Source organism: Amia ocellicauda, chromosome 5 (assembly GCF_036373705.1).
Source record: "Amia ocellicauda isolate fAmiCal2 chromosome 5, fAmiCal2.hap1, whole genome shotgun sequence".
Classification (NCBI taxonomy): Eukaryota; Metazoa; Chordata; class Actinopteri; order Amiiformes; family Amiidae; genus Amia; species Amia ocellicauda.
Window position 1 is genome coordinate 21,219,444 of NC_089854.1, and position 19,990 is coordinate 21,239,433.

Sequence of the window (19,990 nt, forward strand, 5' to 3'; positions counted from 1 at the left end):
AGCCCCCGCGTAGTCGGCACCTATGCCTCCAACCCAGTCCCCTCTCCGGACCTGACTTCATCAGCACCCCCCATTATAAAACATAGTATAAGTCAGTTACTTAATCATAACAAATAGTATTTGCCGACATCCACAAATAAACAACTTTACTGTATCACATACAGTAGGTGCTGTTTGCAGAATGTGTCTTTTGAATCACCAAATAATTCTGCCACTGTATGTATATTTAATAGTAATCACCATAAATTAAGACATATACATTTATAGGGCGAATAGACATTTAATTAATAAAACTGATTATATATATATATATATATATATACACACACTCACCTAAAGGATTATTAGGAACACCATACTAATACTGTTTGACCCCCTTTCGCCTTCAGAACTGCCTTAATTCTACGTGGCATTGATTCAACAAGGTGCTGAAAGCATTCTTTAGAAATGTTGGCCCATATTGATAGGATAGCATCTTGCAGTTGATGGAGATTTGTGGGATGCACATCCAGGGCACGAAGCTCCCGTTCCACCACATCCCAAAGATGCTCTATTGGGTTGAGATCTGGTGACTGTGGGGCCAGTTTAGTACAGTGAACTCATTGTCATGTTCAAGAAACCAATTTGAAATGATTCGACCTTTGTGACATGGTGCATTATCCTGCTGGAAGTAGCCATCAGAGGATGGGTACATGGTGGTCATAAAGGGATGGACATGGTCAGAAACAATGCTCAGGTAGGCCGTGGCATTTAAACGATGCCCAATTGGCACTAAGGGGCCTAAAGTGTGCCAAGAAAACATCCCCCACACCATTATACCACCACCACCAGCCTGCACAGTGGTAACAAGGCATGATGGATCCATGTTCTCATTCTGTTTACGCCAAATTCTGACTCTACCATCTGAATGTCTCAACAGAAATCGAGACTCATCAGACCAGGCAACATTTTTCCAGTCTTCAACTGTCCAATTTTGGTGAGCTTGTGCAAATTGTAGCCTCTTTTTCCTATTTGTAGTGGAGATGAGTGGTACCCGGTGGGGTCTTCTGCTGTTGTAGCCCATCCGCCTCAAGGTTGTACGTGTTGTGGCTTCACAAATGCTTTGCTGCATACCTCGGTTGTAACGAGTGGTTATTTCAGTCAAAGTTGCTCTTCTATCAGCTTGAATGAGTCGGCCCATTCTCCTCTGACCTCTAGCATCAACAAGGCATTTTCGCCCACAGGACGGCCGCATACTGGATGTTTTTCCCTTTTCACACCATTCTTTGTAAACCCTAGAAATGGTTGTGCGTGAAAATCCCAGTAACTGAGCAGATTGTGAAATACTCAGACCGGCCCGTCTGGCACCAACAACCATGCCACGCTCAAAATTGCTTAAATCACCTTTCTTTCCCATTCAGACATTCAGTTTGGAGTTCAGGAGATTGTCTTGACCAGGACCACACCCCTAAATGCATTGAAGCAACTGCCATGTGATTGGTTGGTTAGATAATTGCATTAATGAGAAATTGAACAGGTGTTCCTAATAATCCTTTAGGTGAGTATATATATATATATATATATATATATATATATATATATATATATATATATATATATATATATATATAATGAATGTATTCACTCTACTTTTAAAGGAGCGTATAGGCCGACTCGAATCATGATGCTTATCACAATATCAGCCTGCAAGGTGGAGTCCATGTTAATTCCTCTGTTCAGTGAAAACTCACCCAAATAATAATCACTATTTCACTGTTATTTTTATCAATAGCATCCTTCCAATCAATCCACAAGATTATGTGTTTTCTTCCCCCCTCACTATAGTTTTTCACATGTTTAAACAAGTGAACTAATTATATTCAAGGTTTGCTTTTCTTCATAATTGTTACTTGTTCACAATGTTCTCAGCAAGTGGCTGCATTAAACAAAATGAAATAAACACCTGTTGAATCAGTCTTCTACTTTCAAAATCAAATTAAAACAGGATAAATGCACACACTTTAAAATACAATATATGTGCAATTCACCTTTGGCTTTAAGCATCATGACTTAACAACCTTTCGTGCTGCATGTCAATTTGCATTCGTACTTAAATACACACCCCCTCAAGATGACATAAAAAGACTATTAAATGCACCTGGTCAGCAGCCAGGACTGTTACACTTCCTGGGACAGAAGCATTCATCGTTAATACAGCCTTTTATTAGAGTTACATTAGTTACAAATTGCAATATTGTATCAAATTAATATTTAAGGCGCCTATACATTAGTATGGCAATACTGTATATGCAATTCCTCTCTAATGAGGGTATTGTGAAAATGGGGGGAAATTGGCTCCCAGTGGGGGGAATTTCGGAGTAGCATCTGGCAACCCTGACAATATCCCAGAGCTGAGCTCTATGAAAATGTGCAATCATCAGACATGCGCAAGAATGCGGCGGTGACCGGCCTGCCCCGTGACGTCATCAGCGGAGGTATTTGCGCACAGAAGCAGAAGTCTGTGCAAAGTCAGGACACACGGAGCAGGTAAGTTTTCAAAGCATAAGTCTTTATAGCAAGATCGATACCTGCATATTTTCGTCTTTAGGCTGGAACGAAGAAAACGACAAGTGGGAGTTTTTGCAAAGACTGATCGAAGGTTTAATGTAATTGTTTTTTGCGGGTCGAGAACGTAATAACGAGAACGTAACGTTTTGAATTATTATAAAAGATTGGACGTCTGAGTTAAAGTGCAATGCAGTAAAGTGTTTTATTATCCATATAATGATTAAATGTGTTGCTTTTATACTCCTTGCTTCCTTTCATGAATCGAAACCTAGGGCCGGATTAAATCAAAACTTTGACCCTCCCGCTAATAGAAAACTACAGGCCTGTACTGAGTTGCGGCTTCATTTTCAGTGAGATGACACTTTCTTCTAATCAGAAATGTAACCGCTATGATGCACTTGTATGTAGTTTGCTATTAGCGGGTGGGTCAACATTTTGATTTAATCCGGTCCCTAAATCCCACGCGTTATGGGGCGGATCCCAGATGCATTCCGTGTGCAAATATCCTGCAATTCGCTATTTATTAAACCGTATCAATTCAAATGAAATGCAACTTTTTATACCTTTTTTAAAACATGTTAACAGCGATCTGTAACTTGTATGATGTGTTTATTCGTTGTATTTATTGAAATGTCTCAGTTTAGCCACTGTACATAGTGTGTGATTAAGATGTTTTCTTTCCATTTAAAGGGCACTTGAAAATCCCGTCCTGACTCGAAGTGTCCCGGTGGACACCGAGAAACACCGGAAAAATGTTTTTATTTTCTTGTTCATTCAGTTTTGTCTATTATCAACATTTTGTGTCTATTTTACTCCTTTCTGGGGGCTGCTTTCATTCTTAGTTTCTTGGATTGTATACAGCTGTCATCTTTCGGTTATTTCACTCAAGTACTGTCTTTAGAATTATTCAACCAGCAATTCTCTTTAGGTTATTCATTCAGCCACTGCCTTCTGTGATATCCAATCAGCTAAAACAGTTAAACAGTTGTGTGTTTTGGGGCTCAGGTATTTGATTAAGGACTTAAAACAAGGACTTGTCTTTGATATCATCTGCACCAGTCAGCACATCAAACACAACCACAACTCTGATCAGCTCAAGCCACTGTTAATTATTATGCATGTGGGAAATCTATTTTCTACAACTGTATTTTAATGAGATATAATCACTTCTGATAGATGCAACTGCAACCTGAAGATACAAATAGGCTTTTCTCCACTTCACGTGAGAGGAGGGCTTCAGGTTCACCTGTATTTTTTATTTTTTTGTAATAAACTTGTTACTACTTCACCGGTGTACCCTGAGAATTTACTAAACCACTACAACCAGCACTTTTAGAACATGTTAGAACAAATAGTACAAATACAACAACTGGAGACAACTCCCCACTATAGGTGTGTCACTGTAGCATTGCCTCCCTGTTGTGCTGCCTGTCCCTGTATATGAGTTCCCCCTACCCCAAGTGTTAATTACTAATACATACTGTATAGAGCTGACATCATAAGGAACTGGCAGTGCATCTGTGTACCTCTGTTTATACCTCTGCTGTACTCACCTCTGACTTGTCTCTGCTAAGCCTAGCATCACTGAGACCATGGGCCCAGCACCATCATAGTTACTTGTGATTGACTAACATAAACCAAATATTAACTTTCAGTGTCAGCAGTAGGCTAATGCTAGATATGTGCCCGTGTGCACCAGTTTTCTCCCTCCCCAACTCGTTCACAATCCATCTCTAATGAATAACACCGAGCGAAAGTGGCTCTTATGCGTTTGACTTCACCAGAGCAAAGACATTTTAATAAAACCCCAAACCATTCAACCTGCACTTATCATCACTTGACTACTATAATAACAAATTATCACAAATCGAAATAGTGAAAATAAATTAATTTGATGAGATAGTATATTATTATTTTTTATTTCTTGGTAGACGCCCTTATCCAGGGCGACTTACAACATAAGTGCAAACAAAGTGCAAAAATACAGAAGTACAAGGCATCAATCATTACAAATTCAACTTAGATCAAACATAGCAATTCAAGATAATACATTTACAAATTCCAATTTACAATTTACACAAGTACAGTAAGAGACTTCCTACATCCTGGACGGTGAAAGCTAAGTGCTGTCAAGATGTAGGGTTACAGGCTAGGGCTACAGGAAAGGGAGCAAGGAGGTAAACAATCAAGAACGCGAGGAGCATAATAAAAACTGTGAAGTGCTATCTAGCAGGGATAGAGGACTAATATTACAAGTGCTGTCGGAAGAGATGTGTCTTGAGTAAGCGCCGGAATGAAGTCAAGGACTCTGCTGGTTTGACTTCGGTGGGCAGGTCGTTCCACCACTTAGGGGCCAGGGATGAGCAGGAGCAGCTCTGGAGGAAGGAGAGTGGAGAGGAGGCAGAGTTAGCCTTGTGGCACTGCAGGAGCGCAGTGGTCTGGTGGGGATGTATGGAGAGACGAATGACTGAAGGTAGCTTGGTGCAGTGTGGTCGAGACAGCGGTAGGTGAGGGTCAAAGTCTTGAACTGGATGCGTGCCGGTATCGGGAGCCAGTGGAGGGAGTGGAGCAGTGGAGTAGCGTGTGCGAATCGTGGCAGAGAGAATACCAGACGAGCCACAGAGTTCTGGATGAGCTGGAGCGGCGGGTAGTGGATGCAGGCAGGCCGGCCAGGAGGGAGTTGCAGTAGTCCAGGCGGGAGAGGACCAGCGACTGGACGAGTAGCTGAGTTGAGTAGTCGGTGAGAAAGGGACGGATCCGGCTTTTGTTGCTCATGAAGAATCTGCAGGTGCGCGTCAGCGTGGTGATGTGCTGGGAGTAGGAGAGCGCAGGATATAGGGTCACTCCTAGATTTTTAGCGTAAGAAGAAGGAGAGAGTGTGGTGGATTCCAAGGGGATTGAGATGGGGAAGTCAGCAGAAGGTGAGGAAGAGTGGGGGAAAAACAGGAGATCCGATTTGGAGAGGTTGAGCTTGAGGTGGTGCGAGTGCATCCATGCGGAAATGGCAGACAAGCAGGAAGAGATGCGTGAGGGGATGAGAGGGTCAGAAGAGGGAAAAGACAGGAAGATCTGGGCATCATCAGCGTTGAAGTGGTAGGAGAAACCATGGGAAGCGATCAGGGGGCCCAGGGAGCGAGTGTAGAGAGAGAACAGGAGCGGGCCCAGGACGGAGCCTTGAGGAACGCCTGTGGGGTGGATGAGGAGCCTCGCCATGTCACTTGGTAGGACTGGTCACTGAGGTAGGAGGAGAACCAGGTGAGAGCAGTCCCAGAGATCCCAAGGTCAGCGAGGCAAGAGAGGAGGATGGAGTGATCAATGGTGTCAAATGCTGCAGAGAGGTCAAGGAGGATGAGGACTGAGGAGAGGGAGGCCGCCCGAGCACGGCTGAGGGAGTCAGTGACTGCCAGGAGAGCCGTCTCAGTGGAGTGAGCTGTGCGGAAGCCGGATTGCAGAGGATCAAGGAGTGAGTGTTGGGACAGAAAGTCAGAGAGCTGATGGTGGACCACCCGCTCGAGAGTCTTTGAGAGGAAGGGAAGTAGGGAGACAGGGCGGTAGTTCTGAGGAGAGGTGGCATCAAGGGTTGGTTTCTTGAGCAGTGGGATGACTGCTATTGACTGATTGTTATTTCGATTTACTAAATCAAAATTATGAGATACTGTGGACTCAAAGAAAAAACAGATCTGGCTATCAAACAAACACTCTGTTATCATTAATCTAATTAATCTTATTTAGTGTTTCAGAGCTGAGGTGTTAGACAAAGTATGACTGTCACAGTTGACATATTATGAGTAGAAATGACAGATCAGAAACTGATGTCATATTTTGCTTTATAAATGTGTCACCAAAGTGTTAATTTTATTTCTAACTGATTCAGGTGAGTCAACAAAATATATTTATTTTATCTTTTAGATTCACTATGGATACCTGTATATGACACTTTGCCACCCCCCCCACTTAAAAAATGGGTAAGTGTTCAGAGAAGCTGCGTGGTGGCCAATGTGCATATATATATATATATATATATATATATATATATATATATATATATATATATATATATATATATATATGTTTAATCAAATTTAAATCAACAAAAACATTAAAGCACCAATGTATTGAGAACATCTGTTCAGTCTGTACTTGTAATATAGCAGCATATTTTCCTGAGCTGTTTAGCACTCCTGTCATTTCACATTTTATTTTACTGTGCTTCATTATGCGTCTGCTTGCTTTTCCATTGTTTTATCTCCTGTTGTTTACTGTCATTTCCCCTCTGCCCCCTCCCTTTAGCTCATACCTAGGACGTCACTGCATCATGTCTGCACTTGTTAACTCTTTGAACTTGGATGTGTGCCTTGTGTCTTTTATTAACTGTACTTCTGCACTTTTATAATTCTTAAATTGTATTTACTATTAATGCTTAATTTGAATTCTGTATTGAATTGTATTGTTGCACTTGTGTAATACTTGTGTAAACTGTAAATCGCCCTGGACAAGGGTGTCTGCCAATAAATAAACAATAATAATGATAAATAGGTAGATAAAATAGGTTTATATTTAGAGACAAAATTTAAAAAATGTTTTGCTCAAGAAAAAAAGTTTGAATTCTCCAGAATCGTTTGAAATTATTTTATATATACTTATTAATTAATTAATTCATATTATTTTCCCAACACAGATGAAGAGTGCAATACGCTGCCAGTCGAGAAATGGACAGAAGCCCACGTGAGCTCCTGGTTAACATCCATAGGAGTTAAAGAACAGTATGTTAAGAAACTTAACGAAGAGGAAGTAGATGGACCAGTTCTAAGAGAAATAACAGAGGAATTTCTCAAACAGCAGACTGGTATGAAATCGGGGCCAGCGCTCTTAATACTGCAAAAACGCAATGAGCTGATTAATTCTCGGCAGGCTCTGGGAAAGGAGCAGCCTTCTCTGAAGGCAAAAATGTCACCGGATTCCCCAGCTGTCGGCCAAAGTGATCAGCAAGAAACGAGTCCAGTAAGAATCAACGCTGTGAAGGGTCAGGACCGTCCAGAGGCAGAAACAGATGCAGCAGCGGGTCAGAGAGCGAGCTTGTTTTCACAAAAGAGAGACTGCAAACCACGGCCATTTGGCAAAGAGGGGATTGACATCAAATATGTGAAACACAATGTGCTGCAGCCAGAATCGGGAGTTGTGGACCTAATTACCCCCTGCCGTGAATACAAATCTTTAACTACAGCAGCTCGTCTGGATCGTCCCAGACTTCAGGCCAAGTTTGCCAAAGAGCTTCTCAAGTTTGGCTCTGGGTGCATGAATGTTCGCTCAAATGGCACAATTTACTTTGGGGTCGTGGACAGTAGAGAAGACCATGGTTTTGTGCATGGTGAAATCATTGGTGTGCCCGTGGAAGAGAAAGACCTCTATGTTGATGCCTTAGATCACATAGGAAAGAGTTTTTCTGCTCCTGACAGTGAGCATGTCTGGCAGTGCATACGCCCACCACAGTTTATAGAAGTTGTTGACATGAATAGCTCGGAAAAACATTTCGTCATTGAGGTTGACATTGTACCTGCAGTTAGCATTGTAAAGGGCAAAGTTTACTCTGTCCGTCTACCTAATTTTAAGGAATCCTCGAATAAGGTTGAAAGGGAAAAGACCACTATTTATCGCAGAGTAGGAGCCAAAACAGAACCTGTTAGTGACCCCCTTGAGTTCTACCAAAATGTAAAAGACAGAGACGCCCAACGGGAGAGAGCAGAAGTTTCACACTTTCGTAACGCACCAGATGTCTGTGAAGACCTGGGGAGAAAACTGATGGTTCTGCTGACTGGTGGCAAGCAATATATAGAAAAGGACAAGTGGTATATTCTTGTTACAAACAAGTTTCCAAGGGAGGATCTGAACGCCATTGATTTCCTTCTGAACATGAAGATTTTCTGTGTGTTTGATTTTGACCCTGACTCCAAAGTCTCTGGATTTTGCAACAAATATCAAGAGCACCATGCAGCAAACTTGCACTTCTTGCAGAACTACAAACTTCAAGGTGGGGTAAGCATCAATGACTTTGTTAGGCATTTGCAATTATTTGAACAGACCAGCTGGATATTTTGCAATGGAAGGAACGATTACCATGGAAATGAAGTCGCCTGTGATGAAATGACCTGGATCAAAACCAAGAAGACCCTCCTGAAGGAAGCCGTGTCACTGATCTGCAAACAAATTCTGCCAAAGGGCTTGTTTTTTGTGATTTTTCTTCTCATGTCACCCATTGAGCAGCCCCTTGTGCACACTTTCCACGAGTTCTTTGCGGAAATGCAAGGTCACGAAGACATCATTTGCATTTCAGAATCTGAAGAAAACCATCTGAAATGGACAGGTTTTGCTCAGGCATCTTGCAGCACCGAAATTGTGAACCGTGCAAGTGTTGTGAGAATGAAAATGAGCCACGTGAACGCAACAGTTCTGCGCATCCAGCCCCTCACAGCTCGAACCCACAAGCATTTATCTGTCTTCACAAAGGGGACCTGCTTACTTGAAACAGCAGAGGAAGAAAGGATGTCTTCCTTGGAAATCCTGAGTGTTTATCAGTGTGAAGAAACCACTGCTGAGTTTGTGGAATCTGAAAAAGAAAATATTGAAAGGCATTTTTACCATGGTGGAAAAGTGAGCTGGCTGAATTTTTGGCTTGCAGAACAAAAATATGTTGGAGAGGTTCTTCAGAGAGAAGCATACGGGGAAGTTTCCAAGGTTCTCAGGGATATTTTGAAATGGAGTCCTGAACAGATACCTGTGAGCTGTATACATATATACCATCATCCAGGCAGTGGTGGGAGTACAGTTGCAAGACAGATCCTTTGGAACAACAGAAGGGACCTGAGATGTGCAGTTGTAAAGCCTTCATACCCTGTTGCCAGGGTCTGTGAGCATGCAGTTAAGCTGCGTGAATATGAAGAAAAGGACACACAGAAATGCCTCCCTGTGCTCTTATTAATAGAAGACAAAGATGAGGAGTACCTTGATGATCTGAGGCATGAATTAGAAGTTGCTGTCACCACTAAGAAGATCAATCAAAACACGCTGTGCTTCGTTCTGTTGAGCTGCACACGATCTCATGATCCAGAACAAATGTGCAGAGCTTACCCTTTACACAATGTTGCCGTGACCCACAAACTAAAATCAGAGGAGAAAAGACAGTTTGCCGGAAAACGGAAGAAACTGGAAGAGCAGTACCAGCCGGAGTTCATCCTGACTTTTGTGTTGATGAGTGAAGAGTTTGAGAAACAGTACATAAAAGATTTTGTGGAACATTTGCTACAAGGCATTGACCACTCATCTCTCACCAGCCGCCTCATCCGATATGTGGCATTACTCAACTGCTACGTGCAGAACTCCTATATCTCACAATCCCACTGTGAAGCTCTGCTCGCATTAACCATTCATATAGACAGATTCCGCCAGCACAACTTCGAAAGATCACTGAGCGAACAGGCAAAACTTGTGTTCGTACACTTGAGAGATGAGAAGACGTACATCGAATCTGTACGTATAATTCATCCCTTAGTTGCAAAAGAAATTTTGCAGCAGCTCTCAGGCAGCCGGCAGCAACAAAGTGTGATCGCCATGGATCTTCTTAAAGAAGATGTGCTCTTTGAGAACAGGTTTGGAAGAGAGGAGTATGTAAAGTTTCTTCGGGATTTGTTCATGAAGCGCTGCAGAATAAGCAAAGGTGACAAATCTGATAGTTTCTTTTCTCCTCTCATTGAACATGTAAGAGAAAAGGAGACCCCCGAAAGGGCTATTGAACTTTTGCATGCAGCCTATAACCGTTTCAATAAAGATGTGTTTTTTGCTCAGCAGCTTGCAAGACTGAATTACTCCTATGAGAAGTTTGAGGAAGCCAAATCCTGGGCAGAAATAGCAGCAAAAGAGCGTCCGAACAACTCCTACATTCTGGACACTAAAGGACAAGTGTTTAGGAGATGGTTTGATGCTAAATGTAAAGCAGTGGGAAAACTGAACATGACAGCTGAAAACACAGCAGACACAATCAAAACAGGACTTATAGCGATTGAGTGCTTTAAAAAATGTCAGAAAGTAGCAAATTTGGATAAAGACAGCATTAATAATTCAGGTTTTTATGCAGAAGTAGAAATTGGATGTAATTTGTTGAAGCTCATTTCCTCACTCACAGTATTTTCAAATAGAAACAGTGGTCACAGTGAATTTGTAAAGTATCTGGTCACAGATTATATTCCTGAAGAAGTCAGCAAGCCATGGGAGGACTTCCACTGTGATCTTAAAAGCCTTCAGAAGAACATGTATGAAGCCCTTGAATGGATTTCAGAGGACCTGAGCTATTTTCAGACTGATACCAATGCAGAAGAGGAGGAAGGCAGCAGCTCAGAAATTAAGATAAGCAATCCAAAGACCTGGCTCGTGATTAAATCCTCTGTGTTTGGAAAGTATTTCATTGATAAATCATTCTTTTCAGGTAATCAGGCTTGGATGTCAAACCAAGGCACCGCTTTCATGAGACGCATGAAGATATACCACCTTGGTGGTGGCAACATTACTACCATCTTTTCCATCCTGACTGACCAGAAAATGAAAGACCCAATCAGAGCACTTGAAGACATCATATCCTTGTACCCTAATGACCCACACAATGCAAAGCTAGACCAGATGGACCTTGTGAACTACATAGCATCTCAGATTGCTCTGGGATGTCTGTCAACCGTCTCTCCCAAACTTGCTGCTCTTCATGAACTTCAGAAGCTGAGCCACCAGTTTCCAAAAGAGAGACATAAATGTCAATCTAGTGCTCTGTTCTTACTCACTCTCCTTTTCTGGCCCGAAGAGGATGACAGTGAACATGCTAGGGAAATTAAATATGAAATTATCATGCCTGCAGCAGAGTTACTCAAAAGATATTACCGTGTCAAAATGAAAGATGTGCCACGAAGAAAGAGAAGGATTTACATTCACTTTTTCCTTGGCAATGGAAGTGGGTGGAACAGGGTTGTTCACAAGAGCAAGGTGGAAACACACACCAACCTTCTCACAGTCCCTGAGAAGAGAATGAAGTGGCTCCAGGGAGAGGTCTGTAAGGTGTCAGGAATCACTAAGCTGTTGAAACGTGTCCAGGGCTGGACTGAAGATGGCACTGTCTTTCTTAAGGGTCCCGAAAATAAGAAATTCGAAATCCATGCCTTGAATTCCACTTCAGTGCCTTATGGCAATGAAAATGTCACGTTTTATTTGGGCTTTACATTTCAAGGACCAGTCGCTCACAATATCACAGTCATTACATAACGTTTTTATGTGTACTCTATGCTGAATTGACCAGAAACACATTGATGGAGCCGTTAATATAAAAAACAACAACAACAACAAAAACCCAATAGTACAGAAAAGTATGGATTATTTTGAATATACGTTACAGAATCAAAAAGATTTAAAAGTTGTTATGTGAATTGTGCTCTTTGCAAACACAAAGATTTTCACTGGAGACAGATGATTCATTTTGAAATTATATTTTCATAGATTACGCAGGGTACTTAAAGGGAAACTTTAAACTTGGATTAAGAACTGATACAAATATACTATTTCTTCACTCTAGTTATCTTATTGTATTTTGTACTAAACTATTGTAATGCTTTAAATTGTATTTTGCATTGATTGTATTACTGGACTATTGTAATGTTTTAAAATGTTGCTTTTGTAAACTGGAAGTCTCCCAGGATAAGGGCGTCTGATAATAAATCAATAATAATAATGATGAGAACACAGAATGCTAAAGTCATGTTGTTGTATCTGTTATTTTTGGGACCCTCAGAAGGCCCAGATGCCTGGATGGGAACACTTATAAGAAACTATGGGTTTGCTGCTGCTCCCAAGCCATCATCCTTAAAAACATATTTCACTCATCAAAAAAAGCGAGACAAAGAGCAGATCCCCAGCCTCAGAAACCCATCACTGTTCTCTTTCAGTCTTGGCTGGACAATATTTTGAAATCCAGACATTATATGGTTTTGTTTTCTGTAATGTGTATTTGTAAATGTTTTCTCAATGAGAGACATTTGTATTTCCAATGATTATACTATCACTTCAAAATGTTATGAACTGATGAGTAATAAAATTAAGAACTAGCTGGATACTTTACATGGTTTACTTTTACTGTAACAGGCCACCCAGTATTACTGTAATGCGCAGATATTACTGTACATGCTGTTCAATTAAATACATTGTGAGATATGAGAAGACATAATGGGACATTTCTAAGACTAAAATTTAACTTTACTGTCCACTTTACTGTCTAACCCATGTATTTTAGCCTCGCTATTATTAATAATAATAATAAATATATATATATTTTTTTTATTTATTTTTTATTTCTTGGCAGACGCCCTTACAACATAAGTGCAAAACAAAGTGCAGAAATATAGTTAAGTAAAGGCATCAATCATTACAAATTCAGATTTGATGGTACATGGCCCCGTCCATCGTCCCTTTGATGCGGTGCAGTTGTCCTGTCCCCTTACCAGAAAAACACCCCCAAAGCATAATGTTTCCACCTCCATGTTTGACGGTGGGGATGGTGTTCTTGGGGTCATTCCTCCTCTTCCAAACACGGTGAGTTGAGCTCGATTTTGGTCTCATCTGACCACAACACTTTCACCCAGTTCTCCTCTGAATCATTCAGATGTTCATTGGCAAACTTCAGACGGGCCTGTACATGTGCTTTCTTGAGCAGGGGGACCTTGCGGGCGCTGCAGGATTTCAGTCCTTCACGGCGTAGTGTGTTACCAATTGTTTTCTTGGTGACTATGGTCCCAGCTGCCTTGAGATCATTAACAAGATCCTCCCGTGTAGTTCTGGGCTGATTTCTCACCGTTCTCATGATCATTGAAACTCCATGAGGTGAGATCTTGCATGGAGCCCCAGACCGAGGGATACTGACAGTTATTTTGTGTTTCTTCCATTTGCGAATAATCGCACCAACTGTTGTCACCTCCTCACCAAGCTGCTTGGCGATGGTCTTGTAGCTCATTCCAGCCTTGTGTAGGTCTACAATCTTGTCCCTGACATCCTTGGACAGCTCTTTGGTCTTGGCCATGGTGGAGAGTTTGGAATCTGATTGACTGATTGCTTCTGTGGACAGGTGTCTTTTATACAGGTAACGAGCTGAGATTAGGAGCACTCCCTTTAAGAGAGTGCTCCTAATCTCAGCTCGTTACCCGTATAAAAGACACCTGGGAGCCAGAAATCTTGCTGATTGATAGGGGATCAAATACTTATTTCCCTCATTAACATGCAAATCAATTTATAACTTTTTTGAAATGCGTTTTTCTGGATTTGTTTGTTGTTATTCTGTCTCTCACTGTTAAAATACACCTACCATTAAAATTATAGACTGATCATTTCTTTGTCAGTGGGCAAAAGTACAAAATCAGCAGGGGATCAAATATCTTTTTCCCTCACTGTATATATATATACACTCACCTAAAGGATTATTAGGAACACCATACTAATACTGTGTTTGACCCCCTTTCGCCTTCAGAACTGCCTTAATTCTACGTGGCATTGATTCAACAAGGTGCTGAAAGCATTCTTTAGAAATGTTGGCCCATATTGATAGGATAGCATCTTGCAGTTGATGGAGATTTGTGGGATGCACATCCAGGGCACGAAGCTCCCGTTCCACCACATCCCAAGGATGCTCTATTGGCTTGAGATCTGATGACAGTGAACTCATTGTCATGTTCAAGAAACCAATTTGAAATGATTCGACCTTTGTGACATGGTGCATTATCCTGCTGGAAGTAGCCATCAGAGGATGGGTACATGGTGGTCATAAAGGGATGGACATGGTCAGAAACAATGCTCAGGTAGGCCGTGGCATTTAAACGATGCCCAATTGGCACTAAGGGGCCTAAAGTGTGCCAAGAAAACATCCCCCACACCATTACACCACCACCACCAGCCTGCACAGTGGTAACAAGGCATGATGGATCCATGTTCTCATTCTGTTTACGCCAAATTCTGACTCTACCATCTGAATGTCTCAACAGAAATCAAGACTCATCAGACCAGGCAACATTTTTCCAGTCTTCAACTGTCCAATTTTGGTGAGCTTGTGCAAATTGTAGCCTCTTTTTCCTATTTGTAGTGGAGATGAGTGGTCCCCGGTGGGGTCTTCTGCTGTTGTAGCCCATCCGCCTCAAGGTTGTACGTGTTGTGGCTTCACAAATGCTTTGCTGCATGCCTCGGTTGTAACGAGTGGTTATTTCAGTCAAAGTTGCTCTTCTATCAGCTTGAATCAGTCGGCCCATTCTCCTCTGACCTCTAGCATCAACAAGGCATTTTCGCCCACAGGACGGCCGCATACTGGATGTTTTTCCCTTTTCACACCATTCTTTGTAAACCCTAGAAATGGTTGTGCGTGAAAATCCCAGTAACTGAGCAGATTGTGAAATACTCAGACCGGCCCGTCTGGCACCAACAACCATGCCACGCTCAAAATTGCTTAAATCACCTTTCTTTCACATTCAGACATTCAGTTTGGAGTTCAGGAGATTGTCTTGACCAGGACCACACCCCTAAATGCATTGAAGCAACTGCCATGTGATTGGTTGGTTAGATAATTGCATTAATGAGAAATTGAACAGGTGTTCCTAATAATCCTTTAGGTGAGTGTATATAGTGGTCCCAAAGTCAGACACGCAAGAACAAGGGCAGCAAGGCTTCAAAACCGGAACATTTATAGTCTTCCCAAAGATCCAGAACAAAACCAGTGTAGTCACTGCAACACACTAAGCAATCACAAACAGACAGGTGTTAATCTCTACCAGGCTCTCTCTTACTAAGGCCCTTGAACCAGCTTTTATACTTTTGGCCACTTAGCCCCACCCTCTAGATCCAACCATTAAAAATGGTTTTAAACACATTGTTTTTATTAAATTAACATGAATTATGTTGGTCCAATTCAACCTGTGATTAATTAAGCATGAACATACATTTAGTTTATCTTACAAGTCAAAAGGAATGTAGACAACGGTGAAGGATTTAGCTTGTAAAGTGCAATATATTAATTACCAGTACTTATTTTCTCATAGCTCAAATGAAGCCACAGCTCGATTTACAGTTGAATCTTTGCTGAAGCCATCAAACTTCAAGCAGCAAAGAAGGTATGAAATATGTATGTAATATATTTAAACAATTCAGTTTACAATGTATTTCATTCTATATTTATTATTTTAAGTGATTTTCATAAATATCACAAAGGGTAAAGCAACCTTTGGCTGAAATGATTAAACATTTATTGTCTACTGCATATAACAGTTAAGAGAGGCTCTTTTCATCCCACCGCACAGAAACGTGTTAGAAGGGTAATCGGCTACTATGAATTGCCACAAGGTGTTTATGTTAATGTGTGCTTGTGCGTGTATGCCCTGAAATAGACTGGCATCCAATCCAGGGTGTTCCCAATGTTAGCAGAGATAGTTAACCACAACCCTGTAAGGATAAGCAGTTTTGGAAAAGTGTGTGAGTAAAAGATACCTTGTACATATTTTTCAGTATAAATCCTTCAGTGTAAATGATAGTACTGTTACCTGATTTGGAAAGCAATATGTATGCTGCTATGATTGTCATGACATATATATTCTTGATAGTTATGAAGTAAGCATAGATGAAGTGAGGAGGAGATGCAGCAGCCCAGAGAAACTCTATATGAATGGAGTGGTAGCTTACCTAAGGAGAGTCAAAACCAAAAAGCAAGAAATAAAACAGTTTTAAAAACCAGCAGGGATAAAAACTGCAGCAAAATCGAGGGTTACCTCCCTGTGCTTGCTCGAAAATGACTGAGGGTATAGCCAACTTGAATTATTTAAATATCTAGGACAGCATACATAAGTTTAAAAACAAAGAGTTGCAATACATTGCAATGAAAAACATTTGCATGAATTAACTAATTATGTATTTGTAAGCTATTATATGTTGATTAGCATAAAATATAAATTATGTATACTTGCATCAAATAGAAGGTATTATATCTTTGTATGTATTAAAAGTTTAGTAAGTCTTGAATTAAATATAAATATTTGTATACAAAGTTATAATAATGCTTAGTATTATTCAAATAGATTTTTTTTTCAGGAGAACCTGCTGATCTTTCCAAAGATGTTGGCATTCTGGCTAGCAAGTTTATTGACTTTAAAAGCATTGCCAACAACTTTCCAATATTGAGTGCTGATTCCAACACCATTCAAGAGCTGCTGATATCCAACAGTTCAGGAAACTCGGTTACACTATAACCAAGTTATGGTTTAAAAAATGTATTGTCATGTTCATTGTATATCTTAAGAACTTTAAGCAAATTTTGAATGTAAAATATAAATAATTTATAATGTCTGTGTGTTCACTATTTATATCTTCTATTGACTATTAACCACTACACTGTCATAACACCTCTGATACCACGTGTCAATATGTTAATGTAATATGTGAATGGATTTGTGATTTTCTAATTGCCTCTAAACAGAATTTAGTTCACAAAGGAGATAAACACCATAACAAGAATACTTATGTGCTGGATTTATTGTTTTCTAGGAACAATCTGAACAAATTAAAAACTACATTATCTACACAGTTGGAAAGCTTTGACTTGGTCACACATGGTTTGGGTGGAATCCTTCTGAATGTATATAGTTGCATTCTTGACCAGTGCCTGAAAGAAAGGGAGAATATTTTACAAGGAAAAGTTGCAGTGAATGTAATTTGTCTTAAGCACTTAAATTGTTTGTTTCAGAGAAAACTACTTTTTTGTTGTAGCTTTCAAAAATGAAATTCATTAATATTAAATGTAACACATTATAAATGATTGTCATACATATTGTCCTTTTCTTTTTTGTTTTTAAATGTGCATTGTGAAATAAGTTGTGCCATATTGTAACTCCCAATAATTTAATAAATAAACAAAATAAAAATGAATACATTAAAGTACATGCCATTTTCTTTTTGAATTGCAGTAAAACTGATTAGAAAAACATCAGTAAAACATAGTATCAAGATATCTTATCAAGGTATTTTATATATGTGAGCTACATTTACAAGGTGCATTGTCAAATTAATACTTAATTCAGCAATATTTACTACTTTTTACCATGGTTTCCAAACCTATTTTTTACGTTTCTTAAGACGCATAAATGTGGAGTCTGAGTTCAGGGTCCTGTTTGTTTTAGATTTTTTATTTGTACTTTGAAAGTATGAGTGTTCTCTCACACCATCCCTAAATTACCTGAATCATGCCCATTGTGATATATCTGCATTTATACAATTACTCCTTGAAAACTAACATCACTAACAATATTGAAGGAGACATAACTCTTACAGCTATTAGCTCTGGTTGTTTGTGGAGTTCATTTTGCTTATAAATAGTGAAAATGATGTGCACCTTTGGTTTTAACTGATGGATAATTGCCTTGATTATGGTCATCAATGCTAGCTAAAAAGTCCTGCATAAATGATTCCTTTGTCTGATCGCTTAACGAATAAACTTGTCTTTGGACTTTTTCATTTCTTTCCGGTTTAAGATTAGATTTAATGGACTGCAGCCAGAGGTCTTCCATATCCAGAATAAACCCTGTGAAAATAGTTAGGAAAGCATTGAAAATAACATACAAAGACACCTTAACATACACCATGATTTGGAAAAGATGCGGGTAACAGCCACAATTTGCATAATCCAGTACCAAAGGCAGTCATTCGTACAAGTCTGATTTATATATAATTATTATTATTACTTTATCTAGCTAACACCTTTATATAGGGTGACTTACAAGATAACAAATCATTTACCTGGGGGCAGAGACAGATCTGTTTTCAGAGCAGAGATATACATACATATGGTTATTCTTGGAGTAATGTAAATGAATACATAAGAAGTCACTCGTGATGTTAGGGAGAAACGTTCAAGAAAAGACGAGACTCAGGGTGTGTATGTAAGGATTTTTTTCCAGTACGAGGATTTATTTATAATTGCAATGTTAGCTACCTAGCTTAATACATATTGATATGCATTTCTAAAAATATATTTAACCAACTACATATATTTAAATACTTCCCCCCCTGTACCAGCAAAGATGCCTGGTCCTATTATATGTAATACATGTTTAAGCCTGAACTGTACATGTTAATGATCACTGTTCAGAGTTATTAATTATTCTTGTTAATCTCAGTATTAATACTATGCAAAATGTAAATATATAAAACGATATATATTGTACTTACATTTCACGATTAAGATTACAGCCTGGTAGGGTAATGTTTGCTAATTGCACTAATCTTCTTTTCCCGTTTTTTTTCTTCAAAATAAATCCACCTCAGAGCCAAGTCCCGCCTCCAAGAACAATTAAACAAGCCCATCAAACGCGTGATTTACGTCCCGCCTTCTAAAGGCAAGTGACCAATCAGACGCGTCCCTGTTCTGCCCCTCAGAACAGCGCTGGTTTCCAAAACTCAACTGAGCACGGGGGCTCATAAAATCCCCTGTCAAGATGGCCTCTGTAACCTCTCTTCTACTTTCCCAAGATGGCTGCTCCACAGCCCCACCCCAGGTAAGCCTTTGTTTGAAAGGTCTGTTCTTTTCCAAACACCTTAACAAAGGGATGGGCCTACTCCATCACTATACACTCACCTAAAGGATTATTAGGAACACCTGTTCAATTTCTCATTAATGCAATTATCTAACCAACCAATCACATGGCAGTTGCTTCAATGCATTTAGGGGTGTGGTCCTGGTCAAGACAATCTCCTGAACTCCAAACTGAATGTCTGAATGTGAAAGAAAGGTGATTTAAGCAATTCTGAGAGTGGCATGGTTGTTGGTGCCAGACAGGCCAGTCTGAGTATTTCACAATCTGCTCAGTTACTGGGATTTTCACGCACAACCATTTCTAGGGTTTACAAAGAATGGTGTGAAAAGGGAAAAACATCCAGTATGCGGCAGTCCTGAGGGCGAAAATGCCTTGTTGATGCTAGAGGTCAGAGGAGAATGGGCCGACTGATTCAAGCTGATAGAAGAGCAACTTTGACTGAAATAACCACTCGTTACAACCGAGGTATGCAGCAAAGCATTTGTGAAGCCACAACACGTACAACCTTGAGGCGGATGGGCTACAACAGCAGAAGACCCCACCGGGTACCACTCATCTCCACTACAAATAGGAAAAAGAGGCTACAATTTGCACAAGCTCACCAAAATTGGACAGTTGAAGACTGGAAAAATGTTGCCTGGTCCGATGAGTCTCGTTTTCTGTTGAGACATTCAGATGGTAGAGTCAGAATTTGGCGTAAACAGAATGAGAACATGGATCCATCATGCCTTGTTACCACTGTGCAGGCTGGTGGTGGTGGTGTAATGGTGTGGGGGATGTTTTCTTGACACAGTTTAGGCCCC

The 19,990-nt window shown here is 40.2% G+C and overlaps 1 protein-coding gene across 1 annotated transcript; it reads left to right on the forward strand.

Moving 5' to 3' along the window:
* The first annotated feature begins 2,451 nt into the window (after positions 1–2,451).
* Positions 2,452–12,693, forward strand: samd9l (sterile alpha motif domain containing 9 like). Its single transcript, XM_066704271.1, has 3 exons — positions 2,452–2,526; positions 6,457–6,512; positions 7,226–12,693. Exons 2-3 carry the CDS (start codon positions 6,509–6,511, stop codon positions 11,842–11,844), a joined length of 4,623 nt encoding a protein of 1,540 aa, XP_066560368.1. The 5' UTR covers positions 2,452–2,526; positions 6,457–6,508; the 3' UTR covers positions 11,845–12,693.
* Positions 12,694–19,990: the final 7,297 nt, after the last annotated feature.